At 43.7% G+C, this 21362-nt stretch overlaps 2 protein-coding genes across 3 annotated transcripts; both read right to left on the reverse strand.

The window, feature by feature from the left end:
* Positions 1–6821: 6821 nt before the first annotated feature.
* Positions 6822–14451, reverse strand: LOC124666773 (COP9 signalosome complex subunit 2-like). Of its 2 annotated transcripts, none has more exons than XM_047204101.1 (12): positions 14319–14451; positions 14101–14193; positions 11324–11402; positions 9805–10045; positions 9653–9727; positions 9417–9551; positions 8661–8848; positions 8493–8561; positions 8327–8417; positions 8092–8226; positions 7290–7402; positions 6822–7208 (listed from the first exon to the last, which is right to left on the reverse strand). In XM_047204101.1, the coding sequence occupies exons 1-12, from the start codon at positions 14326–14328 to the stop codon at positions 7118–7120; spliced, it is 1320 nt and encodes a 439-aa protein (XP_047060057.1). In that variant the 5' UTR covers positions 14329–14451; the 3' UTR covers positions 6822–7117. The 2 variants fall into 2 exon arrangements, with proteins under 2 accessions (XP_047060057.1, XP_047060058.1); XM_047204102.1 differs by having other exon boundaries at positions 14101–14187; positions 14319–14449.
* Positions 14452–17882: 3431 nt separating this feature from the next.
* LOC124666543 (magnesium-protoporphyrin IX monomethyl ester [oxidative] cyclase, chloroplastic) lies at positions 17883–20163 on the reverse strand. Its single transcript, XM_047203886.1, has 5 exons — positions 19544–20163; positions 19372–19436; positions 18784–19111; positions 18580–18678; positions 17883–18340 (listed from the first exon to the last, which is right to left on the reverse strand). Exons 1-5 carry the CDS (start codon positions 20039–20041, stop codon positions 18077–18079), a joined length of 1254 nt encoding a protein of 417 aa, XP_047059842.1. The 5' UTR covers positions 20042–20163; the 3' UTR covers positions 17883–18076.
* Positions 20164–21362: the final 1199 nt, after the last annotated feature.

A 21362-nucleotide genomic window follows, 5' to 3' on the forward strand; every position in this document is an offset into this window, starting at 1 on the left:
ACGGGCTCCCGGAAACACTTGGGCAACGGTCCGATTTTCCGTGGCGGAAGGGCGCCCAAGCGCGACGGACCGAAAAATCGTCGTAGGACTTTGCCCGACGCAGCTTCCTACAACGAACCCATATCGTCGGGTTAGGCCCATAGGCGACGAAAAATACCCCTTAGCGGACGATTTTGAGATGTTGTCTATCAGAACTTTTCTTGTAGTGAATGCTCCACCAAGAAGCTCCTCCAAGGCTCCACCAAGAAGCTCCTCCAAGGCTCGACCAAAGGAACTCTTCTCCAATGCCCCACTAAGGAACCCTACCACCAAGATCCACTAAGGAATAGCTAGTATTGGTGAAATCTCTCTTGGTAGAACTATAGATCGGGGTCTCCTCCACCCTTCCTCAAAGTTTGGGCAAGATTAGTTGGATGGGGAGGAGATCCTCAAGAATTAAGCTCGAAGCAACAATGGAGGAGAGAGAGGGAAGAGATAAAAACGAGTTGGGGAAGAAGGGGCCCTTAAATAGGCTCCTCCAAATCCAACCGTTATGTCCGGATTTGGCCTAAGCGGTACTACCGCTTCACGGGAAGCGGTACTACCGCTCCGAGTTCGAAATCCTCCCGGATCCGGTCAAAGGACGCGAGAGCGGTACTACCGCACGAGGTACCGCTTGAGGTACCGCAATAGGGTCCAAACCTTACTGGATCCAAAGCGGTACCAGAGCGGTACCAGGGCGGTACGACCGTAACTCGGTTACGGTACCTAAGCGGTACCGTGAGCGGTACTACCGCCCCAGGTACTGCAGGGGTACCGCAGCGTGTTCTGGGAGACGAAATCAGTGCAGACTCAGAGCGGTACCGAGGGCGGTACCTATAGGGGTAGCGGTACTACCGCTACGAGTGCACGGTAGTACCGGCCCGGCTAAATCTGGTTTTCTTCCCTTTTTCTCTCCAACCATGTTACCTCGCCAAACACACACAAAACCGAGAAAACCTATCAACTACGCTTCAGTCTTCCGATCTTGACGCGTCCGGCGAGGTCACCGTGCTATTGCAAATCTAACAATGATACTCAAGGCACACGGTGAGATATCTCAAGTGTTGTCATCAAACACACAAAACATGGGGTTTAAAGTTTGCTCTTACAGAGAGAAACCCTAGGACTGCCACCTTTATTAGGCAGAATAGCAGGCCCCCTCGCCGCCGCCCGCCGGCAACCTGCTCCGCCGCGGATGCCGCACTCTACCAACGGCCATGAGGCAGCAAAGAGAACGGCGACGACCAAGCAGGGTCGACCCCGACCAGACCGGCCCAACCATGCAGCGAAGAAGACCGGATAGGCAGCACGAGAAACACCCAGATCAAGATCTGGAGTTTTCCCCAACGCCACCCAATCGGCCCGGATCTTCACCGCCGGTCAAGGCGCCGCCGGAGGAGAGTCTCCGCCACCACCCCGACCAGGGGCGCCGCCATGGTCGCTGCACGCAGATGAACCACCACCACCGCCCTAGCAGCCATGGCGCAGATCTCCGGCGTCCACCACCCCAGTCCACCTTCGGGGGCTGGGCCCGCCGCCACCACGACAAGGGCCGGCGGCAGCGGAGCAGGCGGAGGGGGCTGTAGGCGGCGGCGGCGCGGTGTCGCCCCGGTGTCTCCCTAGGGAGCGACACGGGAGCGGGCGGGTGTTTTCAAGAAACTGAAAAACATATTATGAGTGGATGAATTACTAGGACTAGCACATGGCAATATAGCATTTTGAGTACTAGTGCTAGTATCCACATGAGGCTCACAAGGTGTTGCCTTTGATATGAGAGCCTCATGAGCTAACTTTAGCCTATCATGGGAGGCTAGAAGATCCTCATGGGAGCTAGAAAGCTTTCCATGATTTTCTTCCAATTTCCCATAATTGCTAGTTTGCAATTAGAGTTGAGCCCTTAGCTCAACATTCTCCTTCAAGATAGATGCTTCGCAAGAAGTATAGTTAGTAGCACAAGCATCATCACAAGACATATCAAGAAGAGAGGGTAACATAGCATGCCCTTTTAAATATGAAGCTTGTAGTTGCTCATGTGACTTGGTGAGGATAGAGTGTTCACTCTCCAAGGCCTTGTGGCCCTTATCTAGATCATCTAGATCCTTAACAAGTTTATCATGACCAACACCAACTTTGGACTTTTCATTTTTAAGCATTTTTAATTGAGCTTTAGCGTGGTCGCTTTCCTTAGTGAGTTTAGAAAATATTTCATTTTGAGACACTTCAAGGGTTTCAAGTTGCTCCTCAAGAGAGGCTACGGTCTCTTGTTCTTCTTCAAGATAATTCTTTAGGAATTCTACATCATTGGCATACTCTCGTTCAAGAGCACCCATTTTATCAATGGTGTTCTCACGCATCCAAATAAGTTTTTGGCTCTCAATAGCGGTAGTCAAGATTTCAAAGAAGTGAGAGCTAGCAATTTTATCTTTGCAAAGAACCTTGAATACACTCATACCCTTATCGCGTAGAGAGACAACCCAATCCTCTTCTTCATACTCATCCTCATACTTATCACCACGAGAAATATTAGGTTCCATGGTAGGAGATACCGTGGAACCCTTGGCCATAAGGCATATATGAGAACCGTGAGATAAAGATGAGGAGTTACTTGAGGCACCTTTCAAGATCTTGTCTTGACCAATAGAATCTTTGGTTTCCTCTACATTGTTAGTCACACAATAACTAGAGGAAATCGAAGCATTTTTATCATGGCCACAAGACAAAGTAAGCATATCATCATGAGATTTATTCAAGAAACTTACACATGATATGCAAGGACTATCAACACAAGCATGTAGATGATTTATAGTGCTAGATGTGTTTACATCCAAAGATGAAGCATTGCAATGAGATAGAGATGAAGAATCATCAATAGTAAGCTCAATATGAACATTGCAATTTCCATCACCACTCACCATATCATTATCTTGTGTCTTGCCACACATTGGTGAAGTGGATGAAGATGAGAAATCATCACGGCCGGAAGTGGAAGCAATACAATCATCCTCAATAATATTGGACACATCATATTTATCTTGAAGCTTTGTCCATAATTCATGAGCGCTCCCAAAAGGTATGATTGATGAAGTAACTACATTGCTCACAACAATGGAAAACACATGAAAAGCAAGAGCATCGAGGCAAGAGTTTTTCTTCTCCTTATAAGATAAATTTTTGGGGATCCTTAGGAGAAGAAAAACCCATGTCAAGAATTCGCTCCATGTCCGGGGAAATACCCCACAAAATATTAAGCACATAAATTTTCCATAGATCATAATTTGTGCCATCAAATATAAACAAGTCATTGTGCGCTAAACCCCTAACCGACATCTTTTCTCTCAAGGCGGTGAAGCCTAAGAATGAGAGCCATTGCTCTAATACCAATTGAAAGGACACGGATGTCGCCTAGAGGGGGGTGAATAGGCGGTTTAAAACTTTTACGAGATGGGCTTAACAAATGTGGAATAAAACTAGCGTTTACTTTGTCAAGCCCAAAGCCTATATACTATGGTTCCCCTATGTGCACCAACAACTTATGCTAAGCAATATAAACAACTAGGTGTGATAGCAAGATATATAACTTCAAGCACGATGGCTATCACAAAGTAAAGTGTATAAGTAAAGAGATCAGGTATAGAGAGGCACGCGGGAGACGATGATTTATCCCGAAGTTCACACTCTTGCGAGTGCTAATCTCCGTTGGAGAGGTGCGGTGGCTTAGTGCTCCCGAACGCCACAAGAGGCCTCACCTTGAGGTGTGGTTGCTCGATGCACACCAACTCAACAAAGGCCTCATCCCAAGATGCGGTAGTCACACCACACACCGAGCGCCACGAAGGCGCCTCACCTTATTTTCCAGTGACCCTCGCCACAAAGACCTAGGTCACGGTTCCACTAAGGGATTTCCTTCGAGGCGGAAACCGGGCCTTACACAAAGGTTGGGGCACACATCCACAACTTAATTGGAGGCTCCCAACAAATCACCACAAAGGCTAAGAATCCATCTAGGGTTCCAAGAACCCAAGAGTAACAACCTTCTTGCTTTCACCACCACGAATCACCGTGAAGAAATCAGACCAACACATCAAATGCAATGGCAAGAACACCAGTAAGATGCTCAAGTGCTTCTCTCTCAAATCCAACAAAGCTACAAAAGCTATTGGAGGAATAAGAGAGGAAGAACAAATAAGAGGAGAACACCAAATTTCTCCAAGATCTAGATCTAGTGTATTCCCCTCACAAAAAGAGGGATTTAATTGGTCAAGATGTAGATGTAGATATCCTCTCTCTTTTTCCTCAAATATGTGCAAGAATCATGGAGGGATTAGAGGGAGAGGAAGCTTCTCAAGGTCAACAATGGAGTAGGGAGAGAGTAGAAGAAGCAACCAGCCCAAGGAGGGAGAAGGGGGTCTTATATACCCCCTTCCAATGGAATATGACCGTTTGGGACCTCCCGCGCCAGAATTTCCGCCCCCCGGGACATCAAAAAACGACTAAGGACTTAAGGGAACTGGTCTCAGTAAGGGGCCCGGACATTTGGCTAGGAATTTTGTAATCCGGGCCGGAATCCCCCCCCCCCCCTCCTCCCCCCAAAAAAAACTGCAGAAACATCAAAACGAGAATGGCCATAACTTGAGCATCCGGATTCCGATTTTGATGATCTTGGGCTCGTTTCGAAGCTAGTAACAAGCTCTACAAGATCATGCAGGAAATCATCATAGTAAAGTAAGGTAGTATAGAAATAAATGATCAAAGGTTTGACCTATCATGCAGCAAACTTTAACATTGCGCGTTCCTCTTGAGCTCGATGATGACGATCTTGACAGCAACAAGATGGATCGTCTTTCTTGATAGTGCTTGCTTGACGAAGGCTTGTGGATTGCTCCGCCATAATCCACCATGAGAGAGCTTCTTCTTCGGCACAATTTCACATATCCATGATCACCATATGGATGGCAAAGCTTCAAGCAAATGATCTCTTCGAGTTGGATCATCTTGAACTTCCACACTCCATTTCTTCATTCTTTATCACGTTGATATCTTGAAGTTAAACTTGAAAGATCACTTCGTCTTCTTCTTCAAGACATACTTGACACTTAATATTATTCATCAATTTCTTCTTATTGCAACCTCGAAGCCAACGTATGGTTCAAGCATTGCCTATGGATAACTCCTACAAATATAACTCAATGCAAACATTAGTCCATAAAAATTATCATTAATTACCAAAATCACACATAGGAGCTTCATATATTTTCAATTGGTATTAACAATTGCGAAAGTTCCTGGCTTATTATCAAAAGCAATCCTTCTTTTCGTATTGTTATCCGCATCAGTCATGGTTTCTTTGGTATGCATGAGTTCCTTGGAAAACTGAGTCATGGAGACACTCGTGGCCACGTGAGTCACTCGCCTGCATTATTTGTCGCTTTCTTGCACGCATCATCATCTCAGCTAAACCCGGCACTAGACTCATGGACTCGTGCAGCACTGAGAGCATCTCTAACAAAGCCCGAAAAAACGCAAACTGAAAACACCGAGTTCAGTGCACCGAAAACGCGAGTTCTGCAGTGACGCAGAATAGAAACCGTTAATGGAACTGAAAAGAGGAATTCGAAATGGCGCGGGTAAAATTTAGCGATGATCATAGTTCTAGATGACATAGTTGCTCCAATTGAGCATACATACGTACATAGTTCTTGAAATTGAAAACGTAATTACTGGTACACCGGCAAGCGCAACCTAGCTAAGCAAAATGCGGCCTATATGACCTATGGCGCGCGGCGGTGCCGGTGCTGGCGGAGATGGTCGGTGGCGTGGAAGATCTTCACGCAGGACCGTAGCGAGCGAGCTTCCCTGGGGGCGTGAGCCCCCAGTTCGTCCACCGGCGAGCGCTCCTCTTCCGAGCGCCCTCGCTCTTGTTCCACTTCCGCCGCTCCGCGTCCGTGCGGAAGACAGGCGGATGCGGCGGTGAGTCGCCGCCGCCCAATCCCGCGGCACGACCGCCGGATCCTCCACGGGAAGCCATCGCAGGGCGGTGGGCTTCGGATCGGTTGCTCGTGCGCCGTGGATTGCTCGTCGGAGCTGGCGACTAGCAGCGGCGGCAGGAGACGAGCCGCAGAGGGGAGTAGGGTTTGCGAACCGAACTCCCCTCCGCGAACCCTTTTAATACGGGGCGTCCGCTCGATTTCTCGGGCCCCTGAACTTCGTTTACGGGCCGGCCCATGTATTCGGGCGCTGATCTGCGCGCGTTTCGGTTCGAACCCGTAAATCCGCTAGAAAAGTTCAGTTCCGGCGGGATTTACGGGCTCTGTTAGAGATGCTCTGAGCTACCGCAAACTCGGGGGCTCGACCATCACGAACTCACCACACTCGCCACGGTTTCGGTCCGAACCCGTAAATCCGCTGGAAAAGTTTAGTTCCGGCAGGATTTACGGGCTCTGTTAGAGATGCTCTGACCTACCGCAAACTCGGGGGCTCGACCATCACGAACTCGCCACGTTCGAGGGCTAGACCGTCGTTGATCTTGATTTCAAAATAATATTCGGTCAGTCATGACTGAATGACTATGCCGCTGACTAGATCGACAAGAAATGGTTACTTTTTTTTTTAGCTTGATGTACTCAACGGTTACGTTTTTTTAGCTTGATGTACTCACTAAACTGCCCACCAGCCATTAGGGACGCAGTTGAAGCCGTAGTGTAAGGTGCAAATTCCCAGAGCGTAGTATATAGTGTGCTGAAAGACGAGATATTTGTGGGGCAGAACAACTCAACCAGTGCGATATGCATGAACAAATTGAATTACACCCCGGAAGCATACTTTTTGTGCATCTCTCTACTAGCATGGATTTCGAGTTTTCAACCAAATCTCGGCAGAGTTGGAATCCCATTCAGTTCAGGACAAAATCCCAGCATTCCGCTGGTCAAATCACAGAAAATAAGAGATAGGTACATATAATCTGCCAACTGGTGTGCTGCGTTCATTACACTGACATCTTTACCCACATCCAGGATCTCATCTCAAGTACCCATCTGCACTTAAACCCAGACACCAAAAGTACTCCAAGTAGCAGGTACGAATGGAAACATGCCACCTCTCACCCAACTCTGTTGGACACCGTTTGGTAAATGGATTTGAGCTGAGTATTCCACTTGTCGATGGCCTGATACTTCCGCATTCCCTTTGACCTGAAAAAATGAAGATCAGCACCCTCATAAGTTGCTAGTAAAGAGCATGTCAAGAATGTGAGAAAAGGTGGTAACACGCACCTGTCACCGCATTCTAGCAGCTTGTTCACCTGATCTATATGGCCCTGGACACGGTTGTCCAGAATCAACGACACCAAGAGCTGCTCGACATCCTTTTCCGGAACATTTAGCTCCTAAAATTAAAACAGTCGATGTTAAGATGAATTGTGCTCCCTCCATCCCAAAATGTAAGGCATACTTTTTTCGCAGTCTTTCATGCATGACTTTGGCCACTAATATGTACCAAATTATATGGTTTCAGAATATCTAAAAGGTATTGTTTCATTCGTCTTGGAAATCTCTTCCATTTCATATATACCTATTCAGATTTGGTGGCGATATTATAAGTGCAAATCATAGTCAAAGTTACTAGTTGACCATCAGAATTTAAGGCGCCTTACATTTTGGGACACCGGGAGTACATCTTTAGCTTCAAAACACGAACGACTAAGACAGGCGATGCTAAGACAAGCTATCCGTCAGAAGCGACATAATTCACAAAAACTGGACCACCATGTTGCAAAAGAACTGTATAATACTTAGCTAGATTTAAGTGCGCACATATGGTAATGTCTGAAAACTGAACTTAAGTGGTTTTGTTCTAACAAGGACTAAGGAAATGATCCTGCTTCATGTCACATGTCTTGTAAACCCTTAAAGCAGAAAAAGCACATACAGAGGTAGCATGATATATCATTCATGTATTTATTGTTCCAGCATTAAATTTATGGTGTTTATTTGGTGGAGAACAGCATGTTTTCCAGGAGAAATACAAAATTTGGGCTAGCAAAGAAAGTGTGGATATGCAGAAGTCAATACTCACCTGTGAAATGAATGGAATCCGTATTCTTGTATATGGCTTAATAAGCTTGAGCAGAACTTGAGTTCTGATGTTCTTCAATAGGTCCTCAATGTAATTACGGATAAAAGGATCATCCATTATTGTTCTTCTATTGCTCTGGTAAAAAAAAAAACAATTACAAAGGAATCAGTGGACATAAAATTAAGAGTTTAGGATAGCTGCAGACAAGGAAAATCATATGTTCAAGAACACTGACCTTTAGGATCTTTTCAAACTCCATGATGTCATTCTTCTGGTATGCTGCAATCAAGTTTGTCATTGCGAGGATTTCAGGATCATTTTTGTACCTGCAAGCATTTAAGGAGTTTCAGAGAGGGATGAAAATCAAGCTACAAGACCAAAGAGGGTGTCAAAGGTCATACGGTTTGGCCTCTTGTCCATCAAAGGGATTAACTTCGGACTCCATCAACATATTGGCAAGAACAAGATATCTAATGTGCAGCAAAAACAAGTTGTGATAAGGATCACAGTTAGTTTTGCAAGCTATTTAGCTAAAAACTTATGACAGCAAAGTGCTAATGATAGCGTACTTGAGGCATTGGATTCTCCGTGGATTGCCAGCTTCATCGTAGTTTTTGAATGCTTCAAAGAAATCAGTCGCTGCGTCCGCCCACTGTCTCTCAGCCATGTGCATCTTCCCACCACATTCACGAATTATACCCATAATTCTTGGATGAGGTATTGCTGATTTGATAGAAAGAGCCCTCTGGTATAATTCCTGCAACAGCAAACAGTTTATTTCAGTTCAGAAAGCCCATTTTATGCTAACAAAATCCGCAGTGGGGCTCTAGCACCAGCAGTCACACAGTTCTATTAAAAAGAAGCAGAATTCCTTAAGATCGCTAATCTTAAGCTAATGTTGCAAAGAATACAAATGACACGTATCACTGCTGTAATCTGCAGGTTATATAAAGCTGGCAAAATAACCAATTTTCTTCCATGAAAGATGGTATGCAATAAATATTATGATCCTGAAAGCTAAACATTTTCCTTTTAGGCAAGATAAACTTCTTATTCCATCAAAATACAGATAAGCACCTGCTTGTAATATACTCAACAACTGAAAAATACTTCAAAGAAATTCAGGTAACAGTATAGAATCATTTGATTAAAAAACGTTGCAGTAACATTGCTTTACAAGAAGATACCACTGTTGCAACAGCACAAAATGCAAAAAAAAACATGGAACTGCAACACCACATAAACGAATTCAATAAATCTTGAACTCCAATAACCTGTAAGTCACTGACAAATTACTCAGAAAGGTAGGCACATAGATGTCTTACCTTCAGTTTTTTGTTATTCTTTGTTTCAGTGTACATTTGAATCTCAATAGCATACACTTCCAGAAGCTGTGTGCCTTTCTTCTGATCATCAGTTCCATCTTCCTTTTGACAAGATTTACGCAGCTCCTTCAGTATCTGTCATTAAGAAGATACATGTGAATACATGAAGACTAAGGAATGAAGGATGACAGATTGTTCAAGCAAAACAGTATGAATAGAGGAACACATATAAGCACCTTGTTCATGCGACCATACTCTCCCATGTCGAACCAAATTTTGCAAAGTTTCAGATTCGTCTTAAACCATAATCTCTGCACCACAAACAATAATTACATATGAAGACCAATAGTTCAACAGATCAAATTCTAGTTTCGATAATACAACAAACCTCATTTTTTGCCTCCTCCAGAGCTTTAAGTGTTGTCTGATAGAACTCTTGAAGAAGAGAGAAGTGCTGACTAGCAGACCCAGAAACAAAATCCATGATGTTATTTATACATTTCTCGCTGTAGTTGCGTGTCACAGCAGATTTTATGTATGTCAACATCTCTCTGTAGGCATCCATCATTTCTTTGTACTTCCCCAGCTTATAATAAAGCTTCACTGTTTGTTTGAGAGCCTTGAATCCCCTACAAACATGAAGTTATTAACAGATAAAAATTAGACACCTCAACATGAATAATATGAATGGTACAAGTACACCAGTTAATTTGATTGGAAACATACTGATGATTTAATTCAACATGTATAAAGCAGTCACATAGATTAACTATTTCATTTGTTACTTCATTTGTTACTTCACTAAGAAATGTGAGAAAAGGCACTCAATTTTACGATGTACCAATGTCCAATTAACACCGAAGAACCATACCAGTCCTCACCAAGAACCATGTTTAATAGGTAGGCATCGGACACATCAACAAAGGAAGCCTTGCTTGACCAATAATAGGGGAAGCTAACTTTTGTCAAATGGGGACAGAAAGCATAGAACCCCGTCTTAAATCAAGCAGTGAATCAAGAATCAAAGTGAGGAGAACAGGATATGTTATGAGAAGCCCCAAACATCTGAATGGATGGTATAAAATGGCACATTGCTTCTCATACCTGAACAAATATACGGTGACCTTGTGCGCTTTGCCAGTTCACATGTCTCAGATCTGGTGGTTCAAACTACTAAACCTGATATATCACGAAATCTATACTGGATTTTCAGCGCTGTGCTCAAGGTCAGGAAGTGTGTCTGTGAGATTGTAATAAGTGTGATTTGAGAAGCTTTTAAAGAAGTGGAGAAAGTAGAATGGAAAAGCACTTCAAGTTTATTCTCAGACTTTGCTCATAAGAGCACAAAGCTAAAGCAGTTGAAGCAGGTTATACTGAGATGGCAGTTTTTCAACTACGAAACTGCTTGAAAATGCAAGTCGATAAAAACCATAAATGCAAGTGATTCTTCCGTATGAGTTCCACATCAAAAGAAATCCTGGTGTTCTGATCAATGACCTAAATTTGTCCACAAAGCACCTAACCATAAATGCAAGTGATTCTTCCATATGAGTCCCGTATCAAAAGAAATCCTGGTGGTTCTGATCAATGACCTAAATTTGCCCACAAAGCACCTAACATCTTAACTGATAGGCCCATAATTATGAGTGACAGCTAGTGAGCGAGATTAGCATATGATCTACATTATCCAACATATTAGTGCTCGAAGTTCCTAACCTTCAGGATAACAGTTGGTAACCAATATATCAAATACAGGTATGCTTTCTAAAAAGGCTTATATTGGAACGGAGGTAATTTCATTAAGATTGCCAATAGACTTGAGCATTCATATTGTCCAGCGCAAACATGGGCAGATTGAAGATAAAACAGAATAGCGAATCAGAATATTTAGAAATGATAATGCTTACCATTCAGCCTTTTCAGGCTCCATCCCAACCACCGAACCAAAACCAGTAAGTGCGCCCTCTGGGTCTGTCTCGACCATACCTGCAGAGGAATGTTACATCTTTCATTAAAATAATAAGCATATGAAAAAAAATACATACTATCATGTAAAATCCATGTGCAAAGTCAAAGCATGCACATCTTTTTTAGTTTAGATGTGACAATGATGTTAATGTAAAAGCATCTTCTGTTTATTCCAGTTTATAGGACAGCTTTTTTGCAAAGACCAAGAACCTCAGAAAATTTTGCGCCTGATTTCGCACACAATTGACCATAATCAGCCTTAAGTACAATGCAATATCCTATCCCACGAGATATATAGCACCCCCTCAATCTCCAGTAGCCTTAATGTCCAGCCCATCCATGCAAATGGCTTGTGGTGATGACCATGGTTTTTAAGGCGCACGCCTTAGGACGCTTAGGCGATAGATCGCCCCCAGCGCCTAAGCGTTTTGCCCGCTTTAGGCGCTTAGGTGTCCGCTTAGGCGGTAGAGCGCCCCCAGCGCTTTAGGACACCTTAACACCTTAAAAGCCATGGTGATGGCATCAGCATCTGGGGCATTTTGCTTTGTTTGCTTTTATACGGGGCCACCAGCAGGGAAAGCAAATTAATAGATGCCAGTTCGAATGGAAGCACCAAAAGGAGCACAGTAACTTAACGGGCAAGCCACGTGTTCTCTTTGCATGCATGCAGGATTAACGGCATGCACAGTAGGTAATTAAGGCTAGCACGTGTTTACAGTTGGGTGTGTGGCTGTGCCATTAAGTAGTATTATCGGCAGTTTCGTGCCAAAGATGGGAGTGGACCCTTCCTTTTGGAATTTTGACAGGAAAGTTTTACGCCCTACAAACTGGAGATGGGGGGAGTATGTTACAAGTATATAGTATGATAATTTCTTAAAAGACCGTCTCCAAAAAAAAAAGACTAGACCATTAAGCCTCTAGCAGGTAACCAAGCCTTGCAAACTGTAGAACTTGTCCGCACCACATGATCAGAAAATATGTTGCACTGAGGAGCAGCACAAAATGATGCCCCCTAATATGATATACAAACAGTGCCTGATAAAAGTGGTAGAACAGCCAAGAGAGGATTCGAAGGGAACCCTGAGATTCACCAGTCAGTTCTGCTTCCAAGTGGCAATAGCCAAAAAGTTGCAGAGGTAGTTCTGGATCTAAATAAAGGGAATGTAGCAGGATATGGTGGAGTGGCCAAGATATTACAGCGGCGATGGTTGGGAAATAGTGGTGGCGGGTGAACAAACAATCATCTTTCTTCTCTTACTGGATCTAGATGCTTCTTAGCCATCCCTACTTGAAATTCTTCTAATTCCTCTAAAACTATTCCCAAATCCCCAAATCTTCCAGATTCAGCCCTTTTTGGAACTCCTCTAGACTGTAACTTGCCTTTCGGAAACAGCAGTCCGCAGCAATTTGTCTTTCCCGTGTCAGCATGCGTACGTAGCTTTTGTGGTGCTGATGCTTGTCGTTTCTATTTCTCCCATGCATCAACCTATATGACTCTGCTATGCAAGATTTAGTATATCTTGCTAAAGTAGGGACCTTCTGGTGCTATAGAAGCAAGTTTTCCAAACATATATCTACTGCAACCAAGTAATACTAACCAACCTCTTCATGTATAATTTAAGTAGAGAACACAAGAAATACCATTGACTAGTCTGAGAACAACGTTTTAAACTATCTCATCACCATAACAGGCTTAAACTTAGATTCATTCCAACTTGAGTTCAGAACAGAATAGTATAGATGCATTTGGTCAAGCATATCACAAAAGAAATCTTTTCTATAAAAATAACTGGCCTGATTAAAGCGTCCTACTTCACTCAGAAGTTAAAAAGGCAAGAAAACACTGAAGAAAGTCAAGGAAAGAGAAAATCTCAAGAATCCTTAACCCTCACAGTACCTAAGAGGGCGGGAAAGGGAAGACAGGCATTCATCTGGTATCGTGGTGGTCATTGATAATTGAAATGATGAAAATTTCTTCCATGAGAACTCTATAGACTCTCTGTTAAACTGTTACTTCAACTGACATCTAACATGCAAAAACAAAGAGATGAAGAGCAAATGGTTTATATACTATGCAAAAAGAAAAGGACAAAAAGGTGTGATGGTCTAATTAGCGATGTCCTACTGTTCTAGTCCTAGGTCCATAATCTGTACGAAGCCATGTTGTCTATACCTCAAAAGTACGTTACAATAAGGTAAAAAAGTAATAGACTGCAGCTATTTGGTTTGCCCATCCATTATTGCTTAGTTATTTTTTCCCCTTTTTAGATGGAGCAGACGTGTTAATTGTGAACTGTGAAAGGTGACGATAGGATTAGAGAAACCAGGGAATTGCTTTCTTGCAGTCGCGGAAACTGCATCTCCCATTCAAAAAAAGGACCCAAGTAAGCACCATGTGCGTGTCAATTACAATTAGCATATTTGTTTATTTATTCCGCATATTTGTTTATTTATTCCGCAAACATAATAAGAGTGTAGGGATGCCTTCAATCAATGCCCTAATCACAGATTAACAGGGCACAACAGAACAGGCAACTACACAGAGGCGATTCCCATACATCATAACCCAAATCGGAAATCCTATTATACCACAATAAAATGGGGATGCGCGAGAGGAGATTGGAGTGGTCAATCGGGCTCTCTAGGAACGCAACCATACTCGAAACAGGCAAGGGGATCGCCAATGGAAGTGAAAAAAAGGCGGAAGGAATCAAACCTTTGGAGTTGTAGTACTGGTTCTCGATGTCGACGTCCGCCTCCTCCACCTCCTCATCCGAATACTCGAAACCGTAGTCCTCCATGTCTGCATCTAGGCGCACACGAAAAAGGAGGAACCGATCACGCAAGGGAAGGGAGAGGAACAGCAGCAATCGAGCCCGTGGGGAATCGAGCAGATGGGAACGCTAGGCGCTAATTGGGGGAGCGGGGGTTTACCGGAGCCCATGGCGGCGGCGAAGAAGCAGCTCGAGCGGCAATGGGGCGCCGGGCGCGAGAGCTAGGGTTTCTAGGAGGGGAAGGGTTTGCGAGGAGAGGAATCGAGAAGAAGGGGGAACAAGTTTTGCGGGTAAGCCCCTGGGAGGCTGGCTAGGCTTTAAATTAGGAGGCGTCTCGGTCATTTATTACGAAAGGAAACGCCCCGGCTCAAAGCGTTTTGGGGACACGTCATCCATGGTTCTTTTGCGTTGCACCGACCCGGTGTGCCTATCCAAATAGTATCTGCCACCATTCTTGCAACACAGTATTTTTCTTATACATACTTTCTCCGTCTTCAGTTTTATCTAGGAGTCTATAAATATAGATATATTTACATGAATATCTAGGAAAATTGACTCACTTATGTTGGAACGGAGAGAGTATATAATTTTATTTTTTAGTATTTTTAGAATGAAATGTTCAATCATATTTTCATCAATAATATTCTCCAAATATCATGTTTAAGTTTTCTTCTGCCAAACCTATCCGTTATTTCTTCATAGACCTCAACGACTTTGAGAAGTAAACTGAAATTTACACATGACCGATCGATCTGTCAATGAAACTATCTGAGCTTGTATTGAAGCCTCTAGTTTCTTTTTCTTCTCCTCTAATAAGGTTTCTTTTGTGGTTCAAAAAAAAAAAAACAAGGTTTCTTTTGTTTGTACCCTTTCGGCAACCAAAATTAATTATTTCTAATCCTAGAAAACAATTGAGGATTGGGAAAGTAAATGTCTTCTTTTTATATTACCCACTCCATCTTTAAATACAAGGTCACTACCAAAGTCTGTATTCTACAAGTACAAGGCAACTATATCTCCATGAGAAGAACTAACTTGGTTTCTCCCTCTTACAATGGTGTTTATTGATGTGAACATTGTCTACAATTGAAAAAAAAAAGAGTCCCACATGTAACATATTTTATTAATTGATTTTTATTTTCCTCCCACCTTGAAAATGAGACAGTGTCCATGGCTTTCGATACGGGTGATCGCGAAAGCGATCTAGCGACCTCAGCCCCCGGCACCGCCGCCGCTGGTTCCCCTGCCTCCGCTGCGGCGGCTAGAGGGTGGGGGAACCTCGGATCGGATGACCGGTTTTCGCAAGATGTTCGAGTTCTTCGTCTTTGATGTAGGGGCATTAGCGGCGACAAGAATAAAGGTCCTTCAGTACGCCCCAAATCGAGATTCTTTCATGGAGGAGCGTTGACGGGTTGAAGTTTGGAGTCGATCGTCGGGCATTAGGTCAGGCGTGTTAAGGTTTTGTCTACGGCGGCGGCGTTCAATGGCAGGGATGTTGTCGCAGCATATTGATGTCCTCATGTTCCGCCTCCACCTGATGAAGCTCAGCTAGGTATGGCTTTGTTGGGGAACTTGTGAGTTTGGTGTCCACCATCTCCGCCTGGTCGGAGCTAGGATTATCTCACAGCCCTTCTCGGTACTAGCTTTTCCGGGAAGGCGGTCTCTCAAGATTGTAGTCGCCGGCATCTTATGGTCTACATCGACGAACGACTTCCCGGCCGCTGCTTCAACAAGTGCCTGGGTTTTTTCAAGTTTTCTCCAACACGAGCTTTGCTACGCTGGAGGCCTAGAGGTGACATCAAGCTTTGCTCACGGTGCGCCGTCGAGGGATGAAGAAGGAAGATGGTGCCAAATTTTTCAAGAATTTATGTTTTATTTCTTTTTGTAAGGATGTTCTCGTAAGGGTTGGTTTCAGTACATGGCTTTATGCCTTTTCCAAAAAAAAAAGTGAAAATGATACAGTGGCATTATACATAGGCCCATGAAGTAACTAAACATTACTAATGATTCAAGTTGTGGTAGTGTAGCAAGACAAGATCAGGAAAAAATCTAGTTGATGACATGATTGAAACTCTAATGTGGAAATCTAATGAGATTTTGTGATCTTGTGGCTGTGAGCCGTGTTCGACAAGATTTCTAGCATATTACGACTAGGGACAAGTGGTGGTCGACAGAGGAGGAGCGGAGGGGTGATCACCATCTAGGAGAGGAGAGGAATAAGTGGTCGATAAGTTATGTTGCGTAACCTGAATCTTGGCATGATGGGTCTTTTCTCTTCCTTTGTCTTTTACTCGGACTTCTCCTCTGGTGGGAGTGAGTGGCCAATTATTTGGTTTGTAGCCAAGATATACCTTGCCAATTTTTTTTGGCTATGGCCACACCTTTGGCCATTATTTGGGTCTTTTTTGACATGCCAATAACTACTTACCAACTCTAGTTCATTTTTAGGTAAACATGTACAGCTCATGACTCCTTACCAACTCATTTTTACATTACCACTCTTTGTAGGGGTGGCAACTTTTTGTCAGTAAAGTGGCTTCACGTTGATCGATGTATGCTTTCTCCGGACTTTTTTTAATAATCGAACAAAGTTGTACGCATCATTTTGATGCATAGGACGGGGTTCCAACCCCCCTTCCAAAAAATGGGCACACGAAACCTTGACAAACAAAATTGGCTAACTTCTTTCTGCAAATTGCTTACCAAATATTTGGTAGGATAGTCTTGGCCTCAAACTAAACACACTCATCATGTCCTCAGAGCAAGAGACGCGGTAAATGTTCCCAAAAAAATTCCAAGACACTAGTAGAAACATACCAATAAAAATACATTGTTAGCAATACTCAGCCTGTAATTACTGCAACTATGAAGGCATAGGGTACTCTAATCTATAGGCGCAACTACTTAGCGATAGTAGCACGAGCCTTATTCAGCCAATATCGACATCTGTCTCTACCAGTCTACCATTAGGATATGTAATTCACGAATTGCATCATTTAATCATGATGATCCCTTAGAGACAATACTCTCTCTCCGTTTATATGAGTAATATGCACACACATATTTCAAGACAGACTTCGACCAAAAGAATTGATCCACGATTATACATTACATTACTGATATTGTTAGATTCTTATTGAAAAACACTTTCTAATGGTAATAGTTCTATATCAAACATTCCTCATATACATGAATTAATTCTTCGTCATAGACGAATATTTGATAACATGTGTGCCTCATTCATTGGAAGGGAGGGAGTATATTGTAAGAAATACTTATTGTCTATGAAATATGTTGTGCTCATCATTGGATGAAGAGGCCGCATGTGCTCACTCTTTTATCAAAAGAAAAAGATCTACAGAAAGTGTTTACCCTCGCAGCATAAAGGTTGTCATACGTTGTTAAGCCAAAATGCTATTTGCTAAATGTGTTCTAATATGTCTTGCCAAGCTATACTCACGTCTCTGAATATTCTGTGTAGGGACACAATTTTGCGATGTCCTATACAAATAAATGTAGTCTTATAGATTTCTGATATTCTATACGCCGTACCATTTTGTGCATGTTTACGATAATATAAATGACAATCAACATAAGTTATGTGCGATACATAGCATATCTGGAACTTTGAATGCTATATTGCTACTGACTCAAGTATGGACACAAGTTACACAACTTCAGATATACTTCTCCATCAGCAGGAAAACTGGAACACCCGTTCTGATGCAGTTCAGTGCCATTTACATGTTGATGTGACGAACGAAAACTTGGCAAGTATACTTTACAAACGAGCACAGGAGGATGCCGATCCTGTTTGATTAACATGGATCACCACCTCATTCAGAGTCCCTCGAGGAGAATGGTGCATCATTAGGTTCTTTTCGAAGAGAGAGGCAGAGATAAATCTTTTTCTACAAATCAGTACACAAGCTTGGGCTCAAAATCGGCAAAATCAACGGAGCCAGACTCGATGGGGGGCATGAGGTACGCGGCGATGATCTCAGACACCAGTTGGGCGATAAGAGGAACCCTCTTTAGGTTCTTCACCAGGGGTAAGTCGTTGGACTCTCCAATAGCAATGATCTTCAGGTTGATTTCTACCATCCTGTCAAGCTTCCTCTTGAATTCAGGGTTCTCAACATCTGGGACAGCAGGGAAGATCCTCGCTGTCGTGCGATTGGTCTGCATAGATGTGTAACCATCGTATCATCAATATAACAGCGAGCTTACACTGAATCTCAGATGTTCTCATAAGCATACAAATAAACTAGTATCGAGCTTCAATCCTGTGGGGTATGCTTATTGTACAAAAGCCAATTATTGTCATGTTCAGCAGAAACTTTTTTAAACGTGGTAAAGAGCAACCAGCAGGACATGCACTTGACTGTACAAACAGGAAAATATAAGTCAGTTCATTTTACCTCTATGATCACATGCATGTCGAATTCTTTTGTGTTAAGACCAATTCCTTCGTAGAAGGCACTGCGTTGGCAGTCATTCAGGTACATGGTTACATACACCTGTGAAACGGTGTCCCATTACAGATAACTGTTAGAAAGAGGGGCATGACAAATCTGTAGTTAACAAAGACATACAAGAAAATGCATAAATCAGCTTGACATTACCGAAAGGCAGAAGAAGCGTGACCAGAGCTTGGCCTTCCAGTCGTTGAGGAACTGCGGCTGCGCCTTCATGAGCGCGGAGAAGAAGTCGCCGTGCCTGTTCTCGTCCTGGCACCAGTTCTCGAAGTACTTGAAGATGGGGTACACCTGGTACTCCGGGTTGGCCTTGAGGTGCCTGAAGATGGTGATGTACCTCCAGTACCCGATCTTCTCCGACAGGTAGGTGGCGTAGAAGATGAACTTGGGCTTGAAGAAGGTGTACTTCCTAGCCTTGGTCAGGAACCCGAGGTCCAGTGCCAGGTTGAAGTCGGATAGTCCCTTGTTCAGGAACCTGCACAGCAGGAATCATGTTGAGAACTAAACTAGTCTTTCTTTTTTCCTTTTGTGGGGGAAAACTAAACTACTTAGCTGTCCAATTTCTTGACAAATTGAGTAGAATTGAAAGCCCAAAAGTAACGTTTAAACTTTAATATGAGTGAAGAAGGCATTTCTGATGATAGTATAATGCATTTGTGGCTTCTGATTGAGCTCAATCGAATTATATTGTACTATTGATGGGGATAGTAAGATGATAAGAGTGTGAGTACATACCCAGCGTGCCTGGCCTCGTCCCTGGACATGAGCGAGAAGATCTCGGCCACCACCGGGTTGGTTTTCTGAAAAGGAAACAGAGCATCAGCGCACGCCCACCAGGTGGTCGACGGAATGCCTACATGCAAGAACAGAGAAGAACTGGACGAGACACTAGAGCGTAAAAACGAACCTTGAGCCTTCGGCCGAGCTCCTTATAGAGGAGGAAGCCGGAGAACTCTGCGGTGCAGGAGCGCTCGAGGAACTCGACGAATATCTGTCGGAGCGGGCCCTGCATCTTGTCGGCGGCCTCCTTGAACTCGGGGTTGCGGATGAAGTGTGTCTGGTTGTAGTCCGTCTTGAACTCCTGCAGCAGCGCGTCGAACTCGTCCTGGTTGAGCTGCTTGTTGATCTCGGCGTTGAAGAGCTGCTCCATCTCGTCGAAGTCCGTGGTGTAGAAGCGCGGCGTGAGGAGCGACTCCGAGACCTCGGTCTTGCCCCGCTTCTTGGGGGAGCCGGGCTTGGCGGCGGGCGCGGGCGGCGCCGCGGCGGAGGCCCTCACGCGGAAGCGGACGGCGCCGGACGAGGCCCGGCGCGCGGGGACGGCGGGGAGGTGGGAGGCCGACTTGGAGGCGATGCCGTGGTGGTGCATTGTGGGGTTGAGGAGGGAGAGCTCCATGGCGGATGCCATCCTGCCTGCCAGGAGCTGCTTAGCGGGAGTTGGAGTGACGGTGCCGGAGCGAAGAGTCTGGGTGAACGGAGAGTAGGAGGTGTATATGGTGGCGCCGCTGAGAGCAGAGGTGACACGTAAGAGATAGGGTGTGGTGCGATAAGACGGCGATGAGGTGTAATCTACGGCTTCAAATGGGCGCGCGCCATGTGTAGAGGCCAATCTAACCACACCGCCCTCAGCTTCCTCTGGCCTTGCTCTTTTCATTCTCCTTCTTTTACTACTTCTTTTACAAGCCTTTTTGGTCCTGCTTATTGTTATTTTAGAGCTATTTTAGTTGGGTGTAGCTATTTCTCAGAACTAACTTCCTTCTCAGTTAGATGATATTATCAAATTTTAGTTGCAAGTTATGTTGCAACTCATGACTAGCACGAATCACGATGCAAATTAAATGAAGTAAAACTTTAACTGATCACGAAGTTAGTTCTTAGCTAGCTAAAAATTAGCAAATCCCGTTTCAGTTAGCAGTGTCATCTTTTATCCACATACACACAAGAACTCCCATGATTAAGTTAGAGTAAAACTCACAGATAAACAACGCAACACAACATGTGCATCAGAATCAGATTATGACCTAACCTTGCTCTGAGGTGAAAACATATTAACTTAGGCAACCGATTTACGAACTAGATAATGTGAGGCACCGCCATGTTTACATATCAGTTTGGCTAAAGATAGATACAATTTTGTTATTTTATGAGAAAAAGAGCAATTTTCCTTGCAGAAAAATAAGTGCAATCCGAAGTTTGAACCATAGGGCACCTCATTAACACCTAACACCAGAACATACAAAGCTGCATAGTTTATAGCCAGGGCAGTGATAAAATTGGAAAGTGCAACAAAGGAAAGAGCAACAAACAAGAGGTGGCAATTTTCCTGCACAAACCAATAAGTATAATCTTACCTTGTCAACAGTTTTCTTTTCAGAAAAGGACATCGTCAAGAAATGAGAAGGGAAATTAAAGGAGGTGGTAGTGATGTTATTTTTCTTCCTCGTGAAACAAAAACATTGTGAACCATTGGCCAGGATGAAGACAAGTGTTTGGCCATGAATATCCCTAGCTGATTGTACTTGATTTAAAAGGTAATGGACAACATGGCCGAAAAGAAATGTGTGCAGCCTCATATGGAACAGGTAGCTCGTTAGACAACAACCTTTTGTTGCAAATATTATTATCATCCATGGTGACAAACAAATATGAAACAAGTTAGTATATTTTTTCCACTTAATTGTTTGGATCCATTTGTGTGAACAGTAAGACAAAACAAAAAGATTGTACTT

The sequence above is a fragment of the Lolium rigidum genome, chromosome 6 (genome assembly GCF_022539505.1).
Source record: "Lolium rigidum isolate FL_2022 chromosome 6, APGP_CSIRO_Lrig_0.1, whole genome shotgun sequence".
NCBI classification, from domain to species: domain Eukaryota; kingdom Viridiplantae; phylum Streptophyta; class Magnoliopsida; order Poales; family Poaceae; genus Lolium; species Lolium rigidum.

Excerpts from the sequence above, each read along its gene's own strand:
- LOC124666543 (XM_047203886.1), bottom strand. The coding sequence starts at position 20,041 with ATGGCATCCGCCATGGAGCTCTCCCTCCTCAACCCCACAATGCACCAC. Across the intron at positions 19,437-19,543 it reads AGCTCGGCCGAAGGCTCAAG|AAAACCAACCCGGTGGTGGC; the intron begins GTTCGTTTTTAC and ends TTTCCTTTTCAG. Across the intron at positions 18,341-18,579 it reads ACATGCATGTGATCATAGAG|ACCAATCGCACGACAGCGAG; the intron begins GTAAAATGAACT and ends ACATCTATGCAG.
- LOC124666773 (XM_047204101.1), bottom strand. Across the intron at positions 10,046-11,323 it reads GAGCCTGAAAAGGCTGAATG|GGGATTCAAGGCTCTCAAAC; the intron begins GTAAGCATTATC and ends TCATGTTTGTAG. Across the intron at positions 7,403-8,091 it reads GGATTCCATTCATTTCACAG|GAGCTAAATGTTCCGGAAAA; the intron begins GTGAGTATTGAC and ends TTTTAATTTTAG.